Raw genomic sequence first — 15,810 nt, 5'->3', positions numbered from 1 at the left:
ATTATTAATTGATGCATAGTATTATTAGGATGTGTTTTACTTTTATAATTCTTTTTTCTATTTAAGGACAACAAATTTTTTAATCAAATTCTTTAAACGAATGTTACATACAATAATCATTCAAAGATTTTGGTTTTAATTTTTCCAATAGAAGAATAGTTGATTGAGAACATATTTATATTCCATCACACATTGATAAAATTTTAGAAGTTTGGTTGATTACAAGAGTTGCCTATTGTTGAAATAATTTATTTTTTTATAATTATTCTTTAAATTAAATTATTAATACATAATATTATAAAATTTTAAAATATAATCAGTGAAGTTAATCACGTGTAATAAGTATTTTATTAGTTATATATAATTTTGATATGTATTTATATTTACAATCTATAAATTATATTAAATTTATCTCTACTCATCTGTACAATACCAACTAAAATTTGATATAAAATACGATTTGAAGGATTATTAAGGTATTTAATTATGTAATTTAAGATCATTTTTGAATTTTGACATATGTGTTTTAAGTTAATTGTGTTATTTATTTTTTTAGAGGTTGTTTAGAACTTTAATTAACTTTAATTGATTTATGTGAGTTATCCCAATTTAGTATAATTGAGTCATTTGGAATTTTAATATATAATTTTATGTCTATTGTGATATAAAATATGACATTGAATATAATTAAGATTTGTTATTATATAATTTGGGATTGTTTTTGACTTTAAGAATATATTTTTAAGTTGATTGGGCTATTTTGTTTTTATAGAAATTAATTATTTAGACCTTCAACAAACTTTAATTTAGGTATCTAATACTTAATTATTTATTATAAAATTCATTTAGGATTTTGAGAAATATTTAATGGGTTTAATTTAGATATTTACGTCATTGATTAAGAAATTTTGGTGAAGATATTTCTTAAAATATCAAAAGAAGTATCACCAATTACAATAAATTATTATGTTGACTTCTCAATCACAGTTTTTTTATGTATGTCACTTTTAATATTATTTGATTAATAACCAATGTTGCATTTTATTATTTTTGTTGTATGTACATGTACTTTGTTATATATTCTTATTTATATCATTGTATGTGCATATACTTTATTACATATTTTTTTTATTTATATATTATTTATATTTATTGATTGATATAATTTATTTTGATCATGACCATGCAAAATGTTCCTGAACAAAATGTTGTCTTTCACTAGTTAATGTAATAATTGTCTCAAAATTTTTAAATTTTATTTAATCATTATACTTGCTAAAATTAAGATAAAAAAAGTCAATCAAAATAAAATTTAATCTATATTTTCAAAATTGATGGTTTAAACTCTAATAGTGCAACTCTTTTTATCATCAAATCAGATAAACTAATATATATCACAGTACTTAATTTTGAGCAATAGGTTATATTGTCATATCATATTATAGTAATTTTCAACAAAGTGAGTGATTAAAGAAAAAAAAAATGTATGTTTCTTGCGGTAGTTGCTTTTGCCAAAAAACGAGCAAGAATGGAACGTTATCAGATGGGGTTGGGTTTGGGTCAGTTCCGCTAAGCCACCGTGTCTTTTCCTTAGCCGCTCGGTCAAGCCCTCCGGTCTCTCTCGCTCTCTTCACATTTTATCCGCCACAAAGATAATTATCTCGAATTTCTCTATCAGTTATATTAGCTGCAACCGCAGCGATGAACAGCTTTACAATGAGCTCTACAGCTCGAATATTCACTACCTTCGACCACTTCCCAGTTCGACGCCGTTTTACTCTTCAGTCGAGAGGTTTGAGGGCGGCCAGACCTTGGCTTACATTTAGAGCACCGAGAATCGTTTGCATGGCTGTGCGTTTGACAAAATCCTCATCGTTTTAAATTGAAAAAACAGAGCTGAGATATCGCTAAAGTAAAATTGTTGTTTGGTTCTCCTTTTCTCCTTTTTATTGATTTTTTGCAGGCGCCGTATCTGATAACGAAACTGGAATCTGCAGAGAAGACGTGGAAGGAATTATCGGTACGGTTTTTAATTTCTCTTTCTCGTTAATAAGTTTTGATTATTTGAAAAATGAGAGTGTTTCAGTTGTGTGTTAGTCAAAATTTTGATCGACCTGATGATAATCTAGTGTTGGGAATCAAAATCAGGCATGGTTTCTATTGGTTTCATCGGCAGAGAATAAAATTGCTTTGAGAAAGTTAGTCAAGCAGATTAATCCAGTATTAAGGAGACATAAATTTTGCCAAAAAGAAAAATGGAAATCCAAATTGGCCTAATCAAACCAGTGTAATATAGCCTCACGTGTTTTCATAAATGAAAATTTATTCAGCTATTGCGGGCTAACCTAGAAGGTTTGTCTTTTACTTTGTCCTATAGAGTAACAGTTGCTACATCTTTGGGTTGTTGTTCATTTTAGGCATCTACTGTTTGTGATATTTAAAGCCCTAGGCTCAAGTTTGGGGATGATTGTGTATCTGAATTATATAGGAGTAAAACTACCTATCCAATGTTTCTCTACCTTAGGCACGAAATTGTTATTCTCTATGCCATTATATAGTCTCTTAATACAGTTGTTTATGTAAGGTTTGTTTTTCTCGAAACAATGGTACTACATGTTAGGCTTGCTGATCCCGATGTTGTCCCAAATCCCACCGAATACCAAAAACTGGCATGAGGTACTGGATTTCATCTTGCTTCCTCTTACGTTGGCTACTGCACTTAATTGGTGGTAATTAGAGTTTTCATTGACATAACTTTCGTGTTCTATTTTCTTTTGATGGATAGGTTGTCTCAATATTTAGGAGATTTAAGGATTGTGAGAAGCAGTTAGAATAGACCAAAGGTATTTTTGACAATCATCTTATTTAAAATGTTTTTACTATAAGATAAAAACATTTCAACAACTTGATCCTTTTTCTTCTTTACAATTATTTTTTCAGCTTTATCAGAAGAGGAGGCCACCGATGAAGATATGGTTGAGATGATAGCATCTGAAATCAACTCGTTATCTGGTCAACTGAAAGAGCTTGAGAAGAAGCTTAAGGTTTTTGCCCTTTCCATATCTCTATAATTATTTTCAATATTTAGGCGCCACTTTCCCCCTGAATAAGTTGTGTCAATTGTGTGCTTAGTCAAGTGCATGATTAGAAGTCTTGGTTACTTTTCTTTGCATTGCAAAAAAGTTTCATTGGTTGGGTTTCAACAATTTGGCACAAGATTGATACGATTGAACTATTTCTGATTGCATAAATTTTATATAATATTGTTCATTGATGAGCATTAGCCACTATTGAGCCGTATTGTAGAATCACCCTGTTCTTTTTGTCATTCTAATTTTTAATTATCCTTAATTGTTCTTGGTTGAAAATGTCCTACTACTGTTGCTTATGCTATCTTTGCTTTTTGCTGCCTCTAATTAGTCTCTCAAACTACTAAGTTGCTTCTGTGTTGGCAGGTGCTACTGCTTCCAAGTGATCCTCTTGATGCAAGAAATATAATGCTTGAAGGTAATTATTATCAACATCTTTCTTAATCTTGTTGAGAAGATAATTAAGAAATCAAATTTCTAGGTTGCGGTACTTTCAGGCTGTACCATTGTTATCCTTCACATTTGTGCTGCATTTTAAGCAATTATTCATGTCAGAAATATGCTATATTTTCATTCCTTTTGGATGGATAGTTCTATCTACTTAAGCATTGGCCTGCATAAAAGTTTTACTTCCCATGTAATATGGATAGTAGTTTTAAATGCATCACCTAATGGAATTTCCTTCGTATTCTCACTTCAATGAACTGTGCTTGTCCTCTTTTTTCCAGTGAGGGCAGGTACTGGTGGTGATGAGGCTGGACCATGGGCCGGTGATTTGTAGGTACATGTTTCTTTTATCCATTCAGATTTATGGCTGGGAATCATGCCTTATAATTACTTTGAATGTTTTAATTCTGTCGAAAAGCAGTTGTTATCTTTATATCACAGAAGTGGAGAGAAAATTTTACAGGTGAATTAAGTAGAAAAATTTTTTGGTGTTGAAACAGGAAACCATTTAATTTCTGTTTCCACTTGTTTTTAGCATTACCAGCTTCATGGAACTAGGCTACAAGATACATTTTGATTTTTGTTTTCGACCAATTTTCTGCTATATGTTGACTAGAGATTGGCTAACTGCTTTTAAACACATCTTAATGGACCTTAATATCCTTTGTCTCAATACCCAGGTCAGAATGTATCAAAAGTACAGTGAGCGGAACTCTTGGAAATCCAGCCTATTTTCATACTCTGAAGTATGTCTTATTGCAATAATATTAAATTTACTTTTTTTTTTTAATTTCGTACTAAAATCCGTGGGTGCCATTAGCTACTCATTCCGTCCAACCATAACTGGTAGTTAATGTGACCTTCAGTACTTATTGCCAAAAAAGTTTTAGTTAAAATTTTGTGTATAAGATTTCTAACATCACTAGTAGCAGCAAAAACATCCATCCTGTTGTTCTCAATATGACTGTCAAATTGTCTGGTATTTTTAAGGCTGAAAAAGGAGGATTCAAAACCTGTGTGATAGAGGTCAAAGGGAATCGTGTCTACAGCAAATTGAAATATGAATCAGGTGTTCACCAGGTTCAACCGACGTGTTCCTCAAACAGAAGCACAGGGCTGAGTGCACACTTCTACTGCAACTGTAGCCATCATGCCTGAGGTAGATTACATTTCAAACCTGAATCATATTTGCCTTGAGACATCTTCTGTGTGAAAGATCTCATCTCAATGTTGTTTTGAGTGAAGGAATAAATGTCTGTTAATTTAGCCTGTTGAAGTGTTACTAGCCTTTATTTGTTTAACTTAACGTTAGATTGCATTTTAGCTGCTGCATTCTATATATTTGATCTCAATTTTTTATTTTTTTTCATTTGAACTCACTTGTGCTTAAGATGAATTTTGGGTTAGGCTGATGAAGTTGAGGTGGAAATTGATCCAAAAGACATTGAACTCACAACTGCAAGATCTGGGGGTGCTGGAGGTATAAATGCACAGAATATTGATTGAATTATGATAAAGTGAGTCTCCGGTTCTTCATTTCTCATCTCCCTTTTCCCCACGGGTTTGAGAAGTTCTTATGCTTAGTTTTTATGCAGGCCAGAATGCCAACAAAGTGGAGACAACAGTTGATCTCTTCCATAAACCAACTGGAATCTGCATCTTTTGTACTGAAGAAAGGACCCAACTTCAGAACAAGAATCGTGCTTTAGAGCTGCTATGAGCAAAATTGTGAGGCTCAACTTAACTATTTGTGAGGCTCAACTTAACTATATACTGCTTTTGGGGTCTTTGTTTTTTGTTGTTTTACAGTGCTATTTATTTTACACAATAATTATAAATTATTGCCTGAGATAAGTAATCATCATCCGGGGTTTCATATTTTCTCAAAATTTGTTTGAATCTTCCTTTTTGGTCCATTCCTTATGATCCATGTCGTCCTTACAGGGATGAAATAAAAGTAAGGGAGCAGCAAGAGTTGATAAGGAATCAACGAAAATCACAGGTATGTGTTGGTTTGATGATGCTTTACATAGTTTCATGAGAGCTAATGACAGTGCTTTTTCATGTCTCCCTTCAAGCACCCCTATTCCACCCCCATACCTCCAATTTTAGTTTACATTAACAACTGTCTATGGTGTGTCCAATGGTAGGATGGTAACCTGTTTTCAACTTTTGTGGGGATCATCGTCATCATTATTAACTTTGAGGTGTTATGCGGTAGCTATGACATACCATTAACTAAACATTGCAATAATTGTTTTCTTAAGAGAATCTAGGGGAATCTTTTGTAAGTTTCCATGTATGTGGATAATGTGCTCACTTATGTGACGTAGTGACATTCTTTTCAGGACAATGTTTTGCCCTTTTCATTGTTTGTTGTTTCATATTCTCTCCAAATGTTGTTCTGACAATGTGATGGAGAGTGAGTGTGAAAAAGGAACTTTCATTTTTAGTCTCCTATTATTTAATTTAATATTGTATTAGATTGAAAAATAGGAAATTCTGTCTTTTTCTGATATAGAAAAGTAAACAAAAAAAATTTGAAGTGGATTTCTCAACCTGTGAAATAAAATGAAAACAAATATTACTATGTCAGGATATTGGATATTGGTGGATTGATAGACTTATATGCATAGGAAATATATTGATTCTGATTTTGTGTAATTGCTTTCTTCTAAATGAAATTTCCTTTTCTGTGATTGTTTTTTTTGGTATTAAACATTAGTGATTGGATTGAAGTGCCTTATGTATGTATCATATATGTCTGGGTATGCAGGTTGGTACTGGTGCTCGTGCCGAAAAGATTCGAACCTACAATTATAAGGTCCAGAGCTCTTGCTAAGTTACTTTTAGTTAATGTGATATAACACATTCACCCCCTTATAAAAACCAGATGTTTGAACTGAATTTGCACAATGAGATATGCGCTGAGGTTGTGTTTACGCCCAGCATGTATATATTTGCGTGCAGAATTACTGGTTGGTTTTGTTGCCTTTGTTAGAAAGACTAATGGCTGTCACTTGTGGAATCTGACAAGTATCATGCTGCTACCTTTTATCAGGACAATTAGGGTTACTGACCACCGGTTAAAGATGAACTTTGAGCTTACATCTTTTCTTGAAGGTGATATTGAGGATGCTGCTCAGGTGATATCTCTACCTCTATTTCTGTTTTCATTATACGACTCTCTCTCTCTCTCTCTCTGTGTCTTCCCAATATTTTGCAAAGAACATTTATCTTGATATCTAATTAGAAAAAGTAGAATAAGGTTCCTTGTGGTAATGATTTAAATTGTATTGCAAATTCTTGCCTTTTGCAGGCATGTACAACTATGGAACAAAAGGAACTCCTGGAAGAGCTTGCAGAGTGTGTTGCTGCAACAGCTGTCTGAACTGCAACTTTCTGTGATTTGCACAATTGGAGTGTTTGGATGTCAGTCAAGAATTGCAGTAAACTTTGAAGAAGTCAAAGAAATTACTCATTAACAGATCAAGAAAGCACCTAACATGCATTTCATGGCAGTGTTTTTGCTTGGATGGCTGAAATTTGTTCAAATACAAAGGTAACTTGACATATAAAAATGCAATGATGTGGTGCACAAAAGGTTTAATCTCGATAGATTGAAAGACAAATAATTTTCATTTGTAAGATTTATACTCTTAGATGAAGTTTTATTGTATTTATCCTATTCATTTATTGCCTGTAGAATGCAGATCCAATAGTTTAAAGAACATCAAGATGGACTTATAGATAAGAGATAAGTGTCGGATAATTTTGGCTAGAATTAGGTAGGGACTTGGAGCTGATGCACGGTCAAAAAACGAAGTTGCTCAATTTCTCCGGTTCATAAAGGGGCTTTTAAAAGTTAAAGCCCACAGCTAAGTGGGAAGCGAGTTTCACTGGGGTTTAGTTTCTTTAACATCCAGAGAAGTTCACCGTTACATCTTCGTCGTCGTTGTTATCATCAGCTCAAAATCTACAATGGCAATAAACCAAAATTTTCAGGCCGTTGCCATCCCTAGTCGAGGCAATGCAATTTTTAACATAAGCCGATTCGAAGAATTTTTTTTATTGTTTTATACTCGAATATGATATGATCTAATATTGTACTTGATTTGATTTTATTTAAAATTAATGAAATATTATTTTTAAATATAAATATAAAATTAATTAATTAATTAATTAAAAATAATTATATATATAAGATTAGATTGAATTTGTTTAATATTCGATCCTAATTTTTTTTATTAATATCCATTTTGATTCAATTTGAAATCTGAGTAAGAAAAGAAAATTGATTTTATCAAATTGGATCTGATCAAAATTTATCAAAGTCAGACTAAGCTGTCAATCTTACTTTTGGCTTCATTTTTTGTAATTATTTATTTTAAATTTCACCTTTAGCGTATTTGCAATTGCTTTTTTGACTAATATTACGGAGAATTCAAACTTATTTTCATTGAGGGTTAAACTGTTGCCTCTGTTGTCCTTATCATGTTAAGGCACAGATATAGTTCGATATGCAATTTAGCTTCAGCTCCTCCGCAAAATCTAAGATTAAAACATGGTTGTTGGGGAAGAAGATTTTGATGCGGAATATGCTCTTAATTCAAAGAACGATGAAACTTTGATCTTATATTTCTGAATGCTTGCATTTTCATATATTGGCTATCTCTTGTTGTCAAGAATTTTTGTTGTAAGGTGTATAAAATGGCTTTTCTTGGATTCTTGTTTGTATAGAATCAAAATTGTGGGTTTTGATTCTTGAATTGTGTAAGGACAAAAGTTACGCTCAAAGTGCAAACTTGCAAAATTGTTGCTTTCACTTCTGTATTTGGTGGCGATGGTTGTGGCTTCATCAGCCTCTAGGGATGCCCAAACATTTAGATCACAAGCCCACTTAACTATGTCAAAAGGTTGTTAGAGTGTAAGCCCAGGGCTTATGGCCTTAACTGAACATTCTGGGTCACCAGCCGGGCTCCAACACAATTGCTGTCGTTGAAACAGATTAAATAAATGACGTCAACGTCGAAAGAAGAAAAGAAGTAAAGGAGTAAAGGAAGAGACTTTCATCGATTTTCGTTCTTCATAGAAGAGCATCCGGCTGTGGACCCAGATAGCCATGTCATGTCCGCCTTAACTTCCCTATTTCTTCCAAATATAGCTACTACTTTCAATAATTGAATCAAATTAGGGATTTTGGCGGCGGTTTCAGGATGGTGGGGAGAAGGAAGCCGCTTGTGCTTTCTTCCACCAAAATTCTCGTCAACTCGGTACTGAGTTTCACGCGACTCAATGAAACCGATCCAACTAATCTTTCCGTTGATGGTTTGCGTTTAAGGACGGGGATTTTAAGGTTTTCGAAGGACAAAATTGATATTTCGGATTCCAAGTTAGCTTCTCTTGACGATTCTGCTTTGGTGGGACTATCTACTTCTGCATTGAAGAGACTATCAATAACTTCTGGTTCGCTGGTGAGTTTAAGATTCTGTTTTGGTTGCTTAAAAAAATGCTGGAAAAAAGAAAATAACGGAACTTTAAGCTTAATTCAAGTATCTGCCTTCGTAGCTCAGGCTTACGAGCATTTCTCTCTGGCTATTGTATCGCAATTTTTCTTTTTTGTTTGTTTATGCGCTGTTTGGTAGCTGGGAAAATGCTGTAACAAAAAAGAAAAAAAATTGTAACTCTTTTTTTTATTCTAATTATTAAGGTGCACGAAGTGAATTTTTAATTTGCGTTTGAGTGTTCTATTGTTTCAAGATCAAAATCTAAATCTTGAAATTGATGTCATTATCAATAAAAATGGAACTAATATACAGTAATTGTAATTTAATTTAATGTAATGTGATGATGATGATGATGATGATTGCAAAAAGAAAATCATTTACCTAATATGTTATAATGACTGACATCAGTTCCTTTTTTTTTTTTTTCTTTTTGCATTTCTTAAAAATTTTAGGTGCTTGTTAGAAACGAGGAGACAAAGATACAAAGAATTGCTCAGGTTGTTGTTTTAGATCCTCCGCATACCCATGTCGACACGTCTCTAAGCAAAGAACCAGTTTCCCATCCTCCACATATAATGCATGTGTTTCCGTCATACAATTTTCCTCAAAATGACTCAGTATTATTGGATTGTGACGTTGCCTATGTATCTCCTCTATTAGCTTTTAACCTTAACCTACACATATCATGCTTTAGATCTCTTGTCCATGAAGGGAAAGAGACTTTAGCATCTCTCTTCGAAGGTAATGTGGATGATAAGGCTTGTAGGGGAGACACCGATTCTTCTGTTATCAGTTTATGGTTGGAACCTTTGGCTCGACTGCCAAAATATGCATCACATTTAAGGGTTTCCTTTGTTAAGATACCAGAATGCAGTTCCCTGGAATCTTTGAGAGGAATTTCTTCTATTGAAGCTGAAGATCGCCAAGAAATGATTGATTCAGCATTACACAAGTATTTTGAAGTGGATAGATATTTAGCGAGGGGAGATGTTTTCAACGTTTGCTTAAATTGGAACTGCAATTCAGTCATTTGCATTCCTTGCAGCTCAAGATTGCAAAATTGTAGTGATAATATCATCTATTTCAAGGTAATAGTTTGTGTATATAAAACCAGTGGCAGGATATACACAGGGAATATTACTATGTTCCAGGTTGTCATCAGATAGTTATTCTTGTCTTCAGGTTGTTGCTATGGAGCCATCAGATGAAGCAGTTCTTCAAGTCAATCGTACTCAGACTGCTCTAGTTCTTGGAGGGAGCGCTCCATCCGCTGTTCCCCCCGATTTGTTGATCGCTGGATCAAAAAGTTTTGCCCCTTTTCAAGGGGACACAGTGAAGATTTTAGCATCCATTCTTACACCACCTCTATGCCCATCACCACTTTCTTTGAAATTTAGAGTTTCTGTTCTACTACATGGTCTGCCAGGTGCGCCAGATGCTATTCTGATGCCTTTCTGGCTTCTAAACTGTGCTACTTACTTAGTTCATAAATTTTAGTTTAATTTGGAAAATGAAATCTTTGATTGATGACACAACTTTGTAGTCCTTCTCTCTGGGACTGGAAAATCTGTGCTTGCCAAACGTGGAACTAGTTTTAACGATGCAATTCGTAGTGACAGCATAAATTATAATACAGATTGATCACAAAGAGGAGGATTGCTTTTAGTGTATGCATGCTCGTTAATGTATAGTGTAGTTGTGTCCTGATCAAGGATTTATTGCAGGTTGTGGGAAGAGGACTGTTGTTAGATATGTTGCTAAGCGACTGGGTCTACATGTGGTTGAATATAGCTGCCACAATTTGACGGCATCTACTGAGAAGAAGACCTCTGCTGCATTGGCTCAAGCTTTCAACAGTTCGCAAAGGTTAAGCACTTGACTTGTTGAAAACATGCCCAATTGCCAACAGTTGTTCTGCCTTTGCTTCACCCTTTGCTTCATAGTTATTCTGCTGCCTATAGTTAGAAATCTTTTCAAAATTTTCTAAAGCGTTAGTGTCCGTTCCTTTTGAATGATGTCATATGTTTGAATATGTAATATTGCTGTGTGTGTGTGTCTAAGTTTGGAAATATTTCATGATATGGTAGCTTCTCTGACAATTCAGTCAAGGTAATAGGTTGATTTAACTTCTTTCAGACTTGATGCTTATATGATGACTGATATCAGGCAAAATGAAAGCACCTAATATGGTTGTTCCTTAGCCTTTTCATGGGCTCACTCTCCTATTTATCTATTTGGTGGCAGATACTCACCAACAATACTTCTACTACGCCATTTTGATGTTTTTCGGAATTTGGCCTCTCATGAAGGTTCCCAAAGTGATCAAATTGGGCTTTCCTCTGAAGTTGCATCGGTCATCAGAGCTTTCACTGAGCCAGTTGATAATGATGAAGATGAATATGCTGAAGACAAGTCAAATGGTGATTTTGTAAGACCCTACTTCTTAGCATATATCTTTCAGTTGATTAGATTTTCAGGCATGCTTTCATTTACTTCTATTGGTTTCTTTTCCCATGATTTGTCATTATTGATGTGATATTGAGTTTTTCTTCACTGTCTATCTAAAGTGTTTCCTCCTGTACATTTATGTGTTCTCATGATTTGTCATTTCTTAGTTGATGAGGCATGCTTTCTGAACTTTGCTAAGTGTCATATAGATCTGTTGTATCTAGTCAGAACTTCAATTGGGGAATTGAAACAAGAAACAGAAAATTGATTTTGAGAATTTTGCTTGCTATTTGTTTTCAAGTACTTAAAATAATAATGCTTTAAACTTATCATTTATATGGTGTTGCTACAGCCTGGAAAGGATAATGATAATGTGGGTAGGCACCAGGTGCTGCTAGTTGCCACTGCTGACAGTTCTGAAGGTCTGCCACCAGTCATTAGGCGTTGTTTCAGCCATGAAGTAAGCATGGGTCCCTTGACTGAAGAACAAAGGGCTGAAATGTTGTCTCAGTCACTGCAAGGTGTTTCTGAACTCCTTTCTGATGTAAGTAAAGAAAACATATTCCATCTCCTATATTTGTAACTTTGGTTGAATTTCTTTATGAATAAATTGAACCTGAGCAGGGCAAAACTTTAATACTTTGAGTACCTCGTTTTGTAACATCTTTACACCATAACTGAACCCAACATTCAAATTTTATATGAAGGCTGACAGGGATGTCACCTGGTAAATTTATAAAATTGGGAAAAATAAATTGTAACTTGGATATTTTTTAGAATTATTATATGAATGAATAAAATCTCCATGTGTCTAGAAGCATTTTGTAAATTTTTGGATTGAGGTAGCCCCTTGCAGACTTGCTTAGAGGATTTTGTGAAGGACATAGTAGGACAGACATCTGGCTTCATGCCTCGGGATTTGCATGCTTTAGTTGCTGATGCTGGTGCTAACTTAATCCGGAGGAGCAATTTTCAAACTGGCAAAGCAGAATCCTCACAATCAGATTATCCTGATAGAGTTAAAGCAGTAAATGATACATCAAGCAATACTGCAGCTCATTCTATGGGGAAAGAGGACTTGGCAAAAGCATTGGACCAATCAAAGAAGAGGAATGCATCTGCACTAGGTGCTCCAAAGGTAACTTTTATAAAGCAAATTTAGAACATAATGTTATGTGATTGCCATCTGAAGTAGATATTTTCAAATTCTATGTTATTTTGGTATTCTTGGAGTGAAGAGATTCTTTTGATTGCTGAATGTAGAAAAGATCATTTGAGTCTTGATCTATTTGCTGCAGGTTCCTAACGTGAAATGGGAAGATGTTGGTGGACTGGAGGATGTGAAGAAATCAATTTTAGACACTGTTCAGGTGCCTTTTTCTGTATCTGTGATGCCTTTTTCCAATTATAGGTTATACTAATCTAAAATGTATTTGTCCTGAGTTTTAAAAGAATACCATTTGTTGAATAATTTGAACCCCTTCGTTCCTTTTCATGGGCACAAAATGGTATGTATGATCCTAGGATGTTTGTCAATTAATAACTTATCGCATAGATTATAGCAAGTTTTTGCTTGTAATACACATGAAATGGAACGTTTGGTTAAAAGTGACACTGATTGAGTATGTTGGCCATCTATTTTGTGCTAAGGAAAGGATATTCCAATTGGTTTTATCATTGCACATTATCTGGTCCCCATCAAACAGGTTTCTGTTCTGTTTTTGCTTATAGATGGTCCTTTTTGCTTAACTTTTGTTGTAATAGGAAGCCTGTTAGTCTGAATTCTTTTACTTAATTGTTATTTTTCAACCCCGCAGTTACCTCTCCTGCATAAGGATTTATTTTCGTCTGGCTTGCGAAAGCGTTCTGGTGTTCTTCTATATGGTCCTCCTGGAACAGGGAAAGTAGGTTCTGATGGATTACCAGATTTTCTCAACCTTCCAAATATTTATTTTAAGATGTCTTCTGTTGCTATTTTTTTTTCCTATTCTTATTATTTCTTCTTTAAATGTCAGACTTTGTTGGCAAAAGCTGTGGCAACTGAGTGTTCCTTAAATTTCCTTAGCGTAAAAGGGCCTGAACTAATTAACATGTACATAGGAGAGTCAGAGAAGAATGTTCGAGATATTTTCCATAAGGTAAACAAAAATAAACTTGTCTTGAGTATATAATTCCTTTCCTTGGTAAATTAGGTTGCATACAGGCTTTCAGTTTATGCGGTAACTCCAATGTTGTGATATTGCAAGTCTTGCAGGCCAGGTCAGCACGGCCATGTGTCATCTTCTTTGATGAACTCGATTCTCTTGCTCCTGCTCGAGGTGCTTCTGGGGATTCTGGGGGTGTTATGGACCGAGTGGTTTCTCAGGTGAAGGCATTCTTGCTATGACGTTGATTGATCAGCTCTCTTCAGTTTCACTTGTTACTAATGATGACAATTTTCACTTGTTGCTAGATGCTCGCAGAGATTGATGGCCTTAATGATTCTACACAGGTGATTTATGCTTGTTATGAAAATACTACATTCCTTTGCTTTCTGTCCAAATAGCCATGAGACTGATCTCCTTTATCGTTTTCCAGGAGCTATTTATTATAGGAGCAAGCAACAGACCAGATCTTATTGACCCGGCTCTTCTGAGGCCTGGTAGATTTGACAAATTGCTATATGTTGGAGTTAACTCTGACGCATCTTATAGAGAGCGGTTAGTTCATATCTTTGGACCTTTTCTTCTATTCATTCTTCTATGTTATATCTATTTTTAAATTTGATTCTTTTTTTTTTTATGTGGTCAATTCCATTCTTGGTCCAGAGTACTTAAAGCACTTACCAGAAAGTTTAGATTGCAAGAAGATGTATCCCTTTATTCAATTGCAAATAGGTGCCCACCAAACTTCACTGGTGCAGATATGTATGCCTTATGTGCAGATGCTTGGTTTCATGCTGCAAAGCGCAAGGTGAGTAAAATTAGCCCTTTCCACCAAGAAACCCTGTGAAGGTGTCATATCTTCGATGCCAAGACAATATACCTTGAGGGTTTTGATCTTATCATATATCAGGTACTTCAAGCACTGTAAACTAAATTCTTCTCTTCATTGCTTATAGCGGTTCTTTTTATGTAGGTGTTGAATTCAAATTCAGATTCTTCTTGCACAGATCAAGCTGACTCCATTGTTGTAGAATATGATGATTTTATTAAGGTATGACATGCTTCTTCTCTGACTAAGGGATCTTTGGGGGAATACATGTACAAGATTTTGGATTTTGGATTAGCAATAGATAGCTGAAGGCTAATAAAGAAATGAGGAGACATAAACCGTGAAGAGATGTGATTGAATTAGCATTAAGTGCAATTCCATGGTTATCACTGTATGCTAACTTTCGTTTACTATGATGAAAGATGTAGCTAAGCTAAGTGCACTTTAAAACACAAATCATGCCTTGGCATGCAGTACATGTTTCGAAGTCTAATCAGTCAGTGGATGGCATATCCTCATGATTCTTCAAACATTCCGGCATTTCAATTTGATATTTAAATGGATATAATACTTCTCTCTGTTTATACGTGAGTGTCTTATTTAGACGCCTTGGTCTAACGACTTGATGTTAATGTCCTGACCGTGTAGGTCTTGGGAGAGCTTTCACCATCCCTTTCCATGGCAGAGCTTAAGAAATACGAAATGCTTCGAGATCAGTTTGAAGGGTCTTCAAACTGAATGAAAGGTTAATTGTCAAATTTCTTATTACAAAAATACGTGAAATAAGATAAAGCATGCAAAATGCCAAGATCTTTTTTACTTGAAAAAGCATTAAGATTTTATATCATTCTTTGTGATAAGATGAAACTCCAAAATTTTGTATCATTGTCAATTTTAGACAGCGTAATATTGAAATTAAATGTCTTTTTCTTACAGTATTCCAAATTCCATGTTTCACATTTCAGCCTTCGAAAAAAGAAAGAAATCTCTTCTTTTGCTGGACGACTGTCATACCTTGTTACAGTTGTAACATGGTTTTAGTGTGTAAGCTTGGGCTTGTCCGATAGGATAGGACAAGTAAAATTAATGTCTCCCTTTAGATCATGATGTGCCGTTTTTAAGACTGTTTTGGAACATTGGCCATTGGGACATCACTTTCGACAGAAGCCCTCATTGCTATAATTTTATCCAAAAGCTACACCCACAAAGTTGGTATTTATATGTTTATTAATGACGCTAATAATTTCCAACTGCCTAGTTATAATTGTATTTCTTATTTTCAAAGTTCCAACATAATAACTGAAACAATAAAGGGTGCATAAACCAAAGCGTATCCATCATCCTCT

General features: G+C 34.4%; 1 protein-coding gene and 1 pseudogene across 8 annotated transcripts; both read left to right on the top strand.

Annotated features, from left to right (window-relative positions):
• Positions 1-1,394: 1,394 nt before the first annotated feature.
• LOC111314165 (peptide chain release factor APG3, chloroplastic-like) lies at positions 1,395-7,244 on the top strand (annotated as a pseudogene). Its single transcript, XR_016332665.1, has 15 exons — positions 1,395-1,851; positions 1,964-2,020; positions 2,585-2,676; positions 2,786-2,843; positions 2,941-3,044; positions 3,456-3,507; positions 3,818-3,870; positions 4,217-4,282; positions 4,527-4,695; positions 4,944-5,016; positions 5,132-5,264; positions 5,481-5,538; positions 6,313-6,360; positions 6,598-6,682; positions 6,856-7,244. The product of XR_016332665.1 is annotated as a peptide chain release factor APG3, chloroplastic-like (transcript).
• A 1,334-nt stretch (positions 7,245-8,578) lies between these two features.
• PEX6 (peroxin 6) lies at positions 8,579-15,722 on the top strand. Of its 7 annotated transcripts, none has more exons than XR_016332344.1 (17): positions 8,579-9,010; positions 9,496-10,131; positions 10,226-10,469; positions 10,768-10,909; positions 11,288-11,471; positions 11,844-12,035; positions 12,348-12,629; positions 12,790-12,861; positions 13,309-13,395; positions 13,507-13,629; positions 13,746-13,856; positions 13,944-13,982; positions 14,069-14,190; positions 14,299-14,545; positions 14,609-14,686; positions 15,113-15,209; positions 15,430-15,722. XR_016332344.1 is itself a non-coding variant. In XM_089752168.1 (17 exons), the coding sequence occupies exons 1-16, from the start codon at positions 8,753-8,755 to the stop codon at positions 15,200-15,202; spliced, it is 2,805 nt and encodes a 934-aa protein (XP_089608294.1). In that variant the 5' UTR covers positions 8,579-8,752; the 3' UTR covers positions 15,203-15,209; positions 15,430-15,722. The 7 variants fall into 7 exon arrangements, 3 of the variants coding, with proteins under 3 accessions (XP_089608294.1, XP_089608295.1, XP_089608293.1); XR_016332346.1 differs by having other exon boundaries at positions 13,738-13,856; positions 14,299-14,443; XM_089752168.1 differs by having other exon boundaries at positions 14,299-14,443.
• Positions 15,723-15,810: the final 88 nt, after the last annotated feature.

Source organism: Durio zibethinus, chromosome 23 (genome assembly GCF_047325235.1).
Source record: "Durio zibethinus cultivar Kanyao isolate XHJ-2024 chromosome 23, ASM4732523v1, whole genome shotgun sequence".
Classification (NCBI taxonomy): Eukaryota; Viridiplantae; Streptophyta; class Magnoliopsida; order Malvales; family Malvaceae; genus Durio; species Durio zibethinus.
Note: the sequence above shows the minus strand (reverse complement) of the source record. Positions and strands in the feature narration are given on the sequence as shown.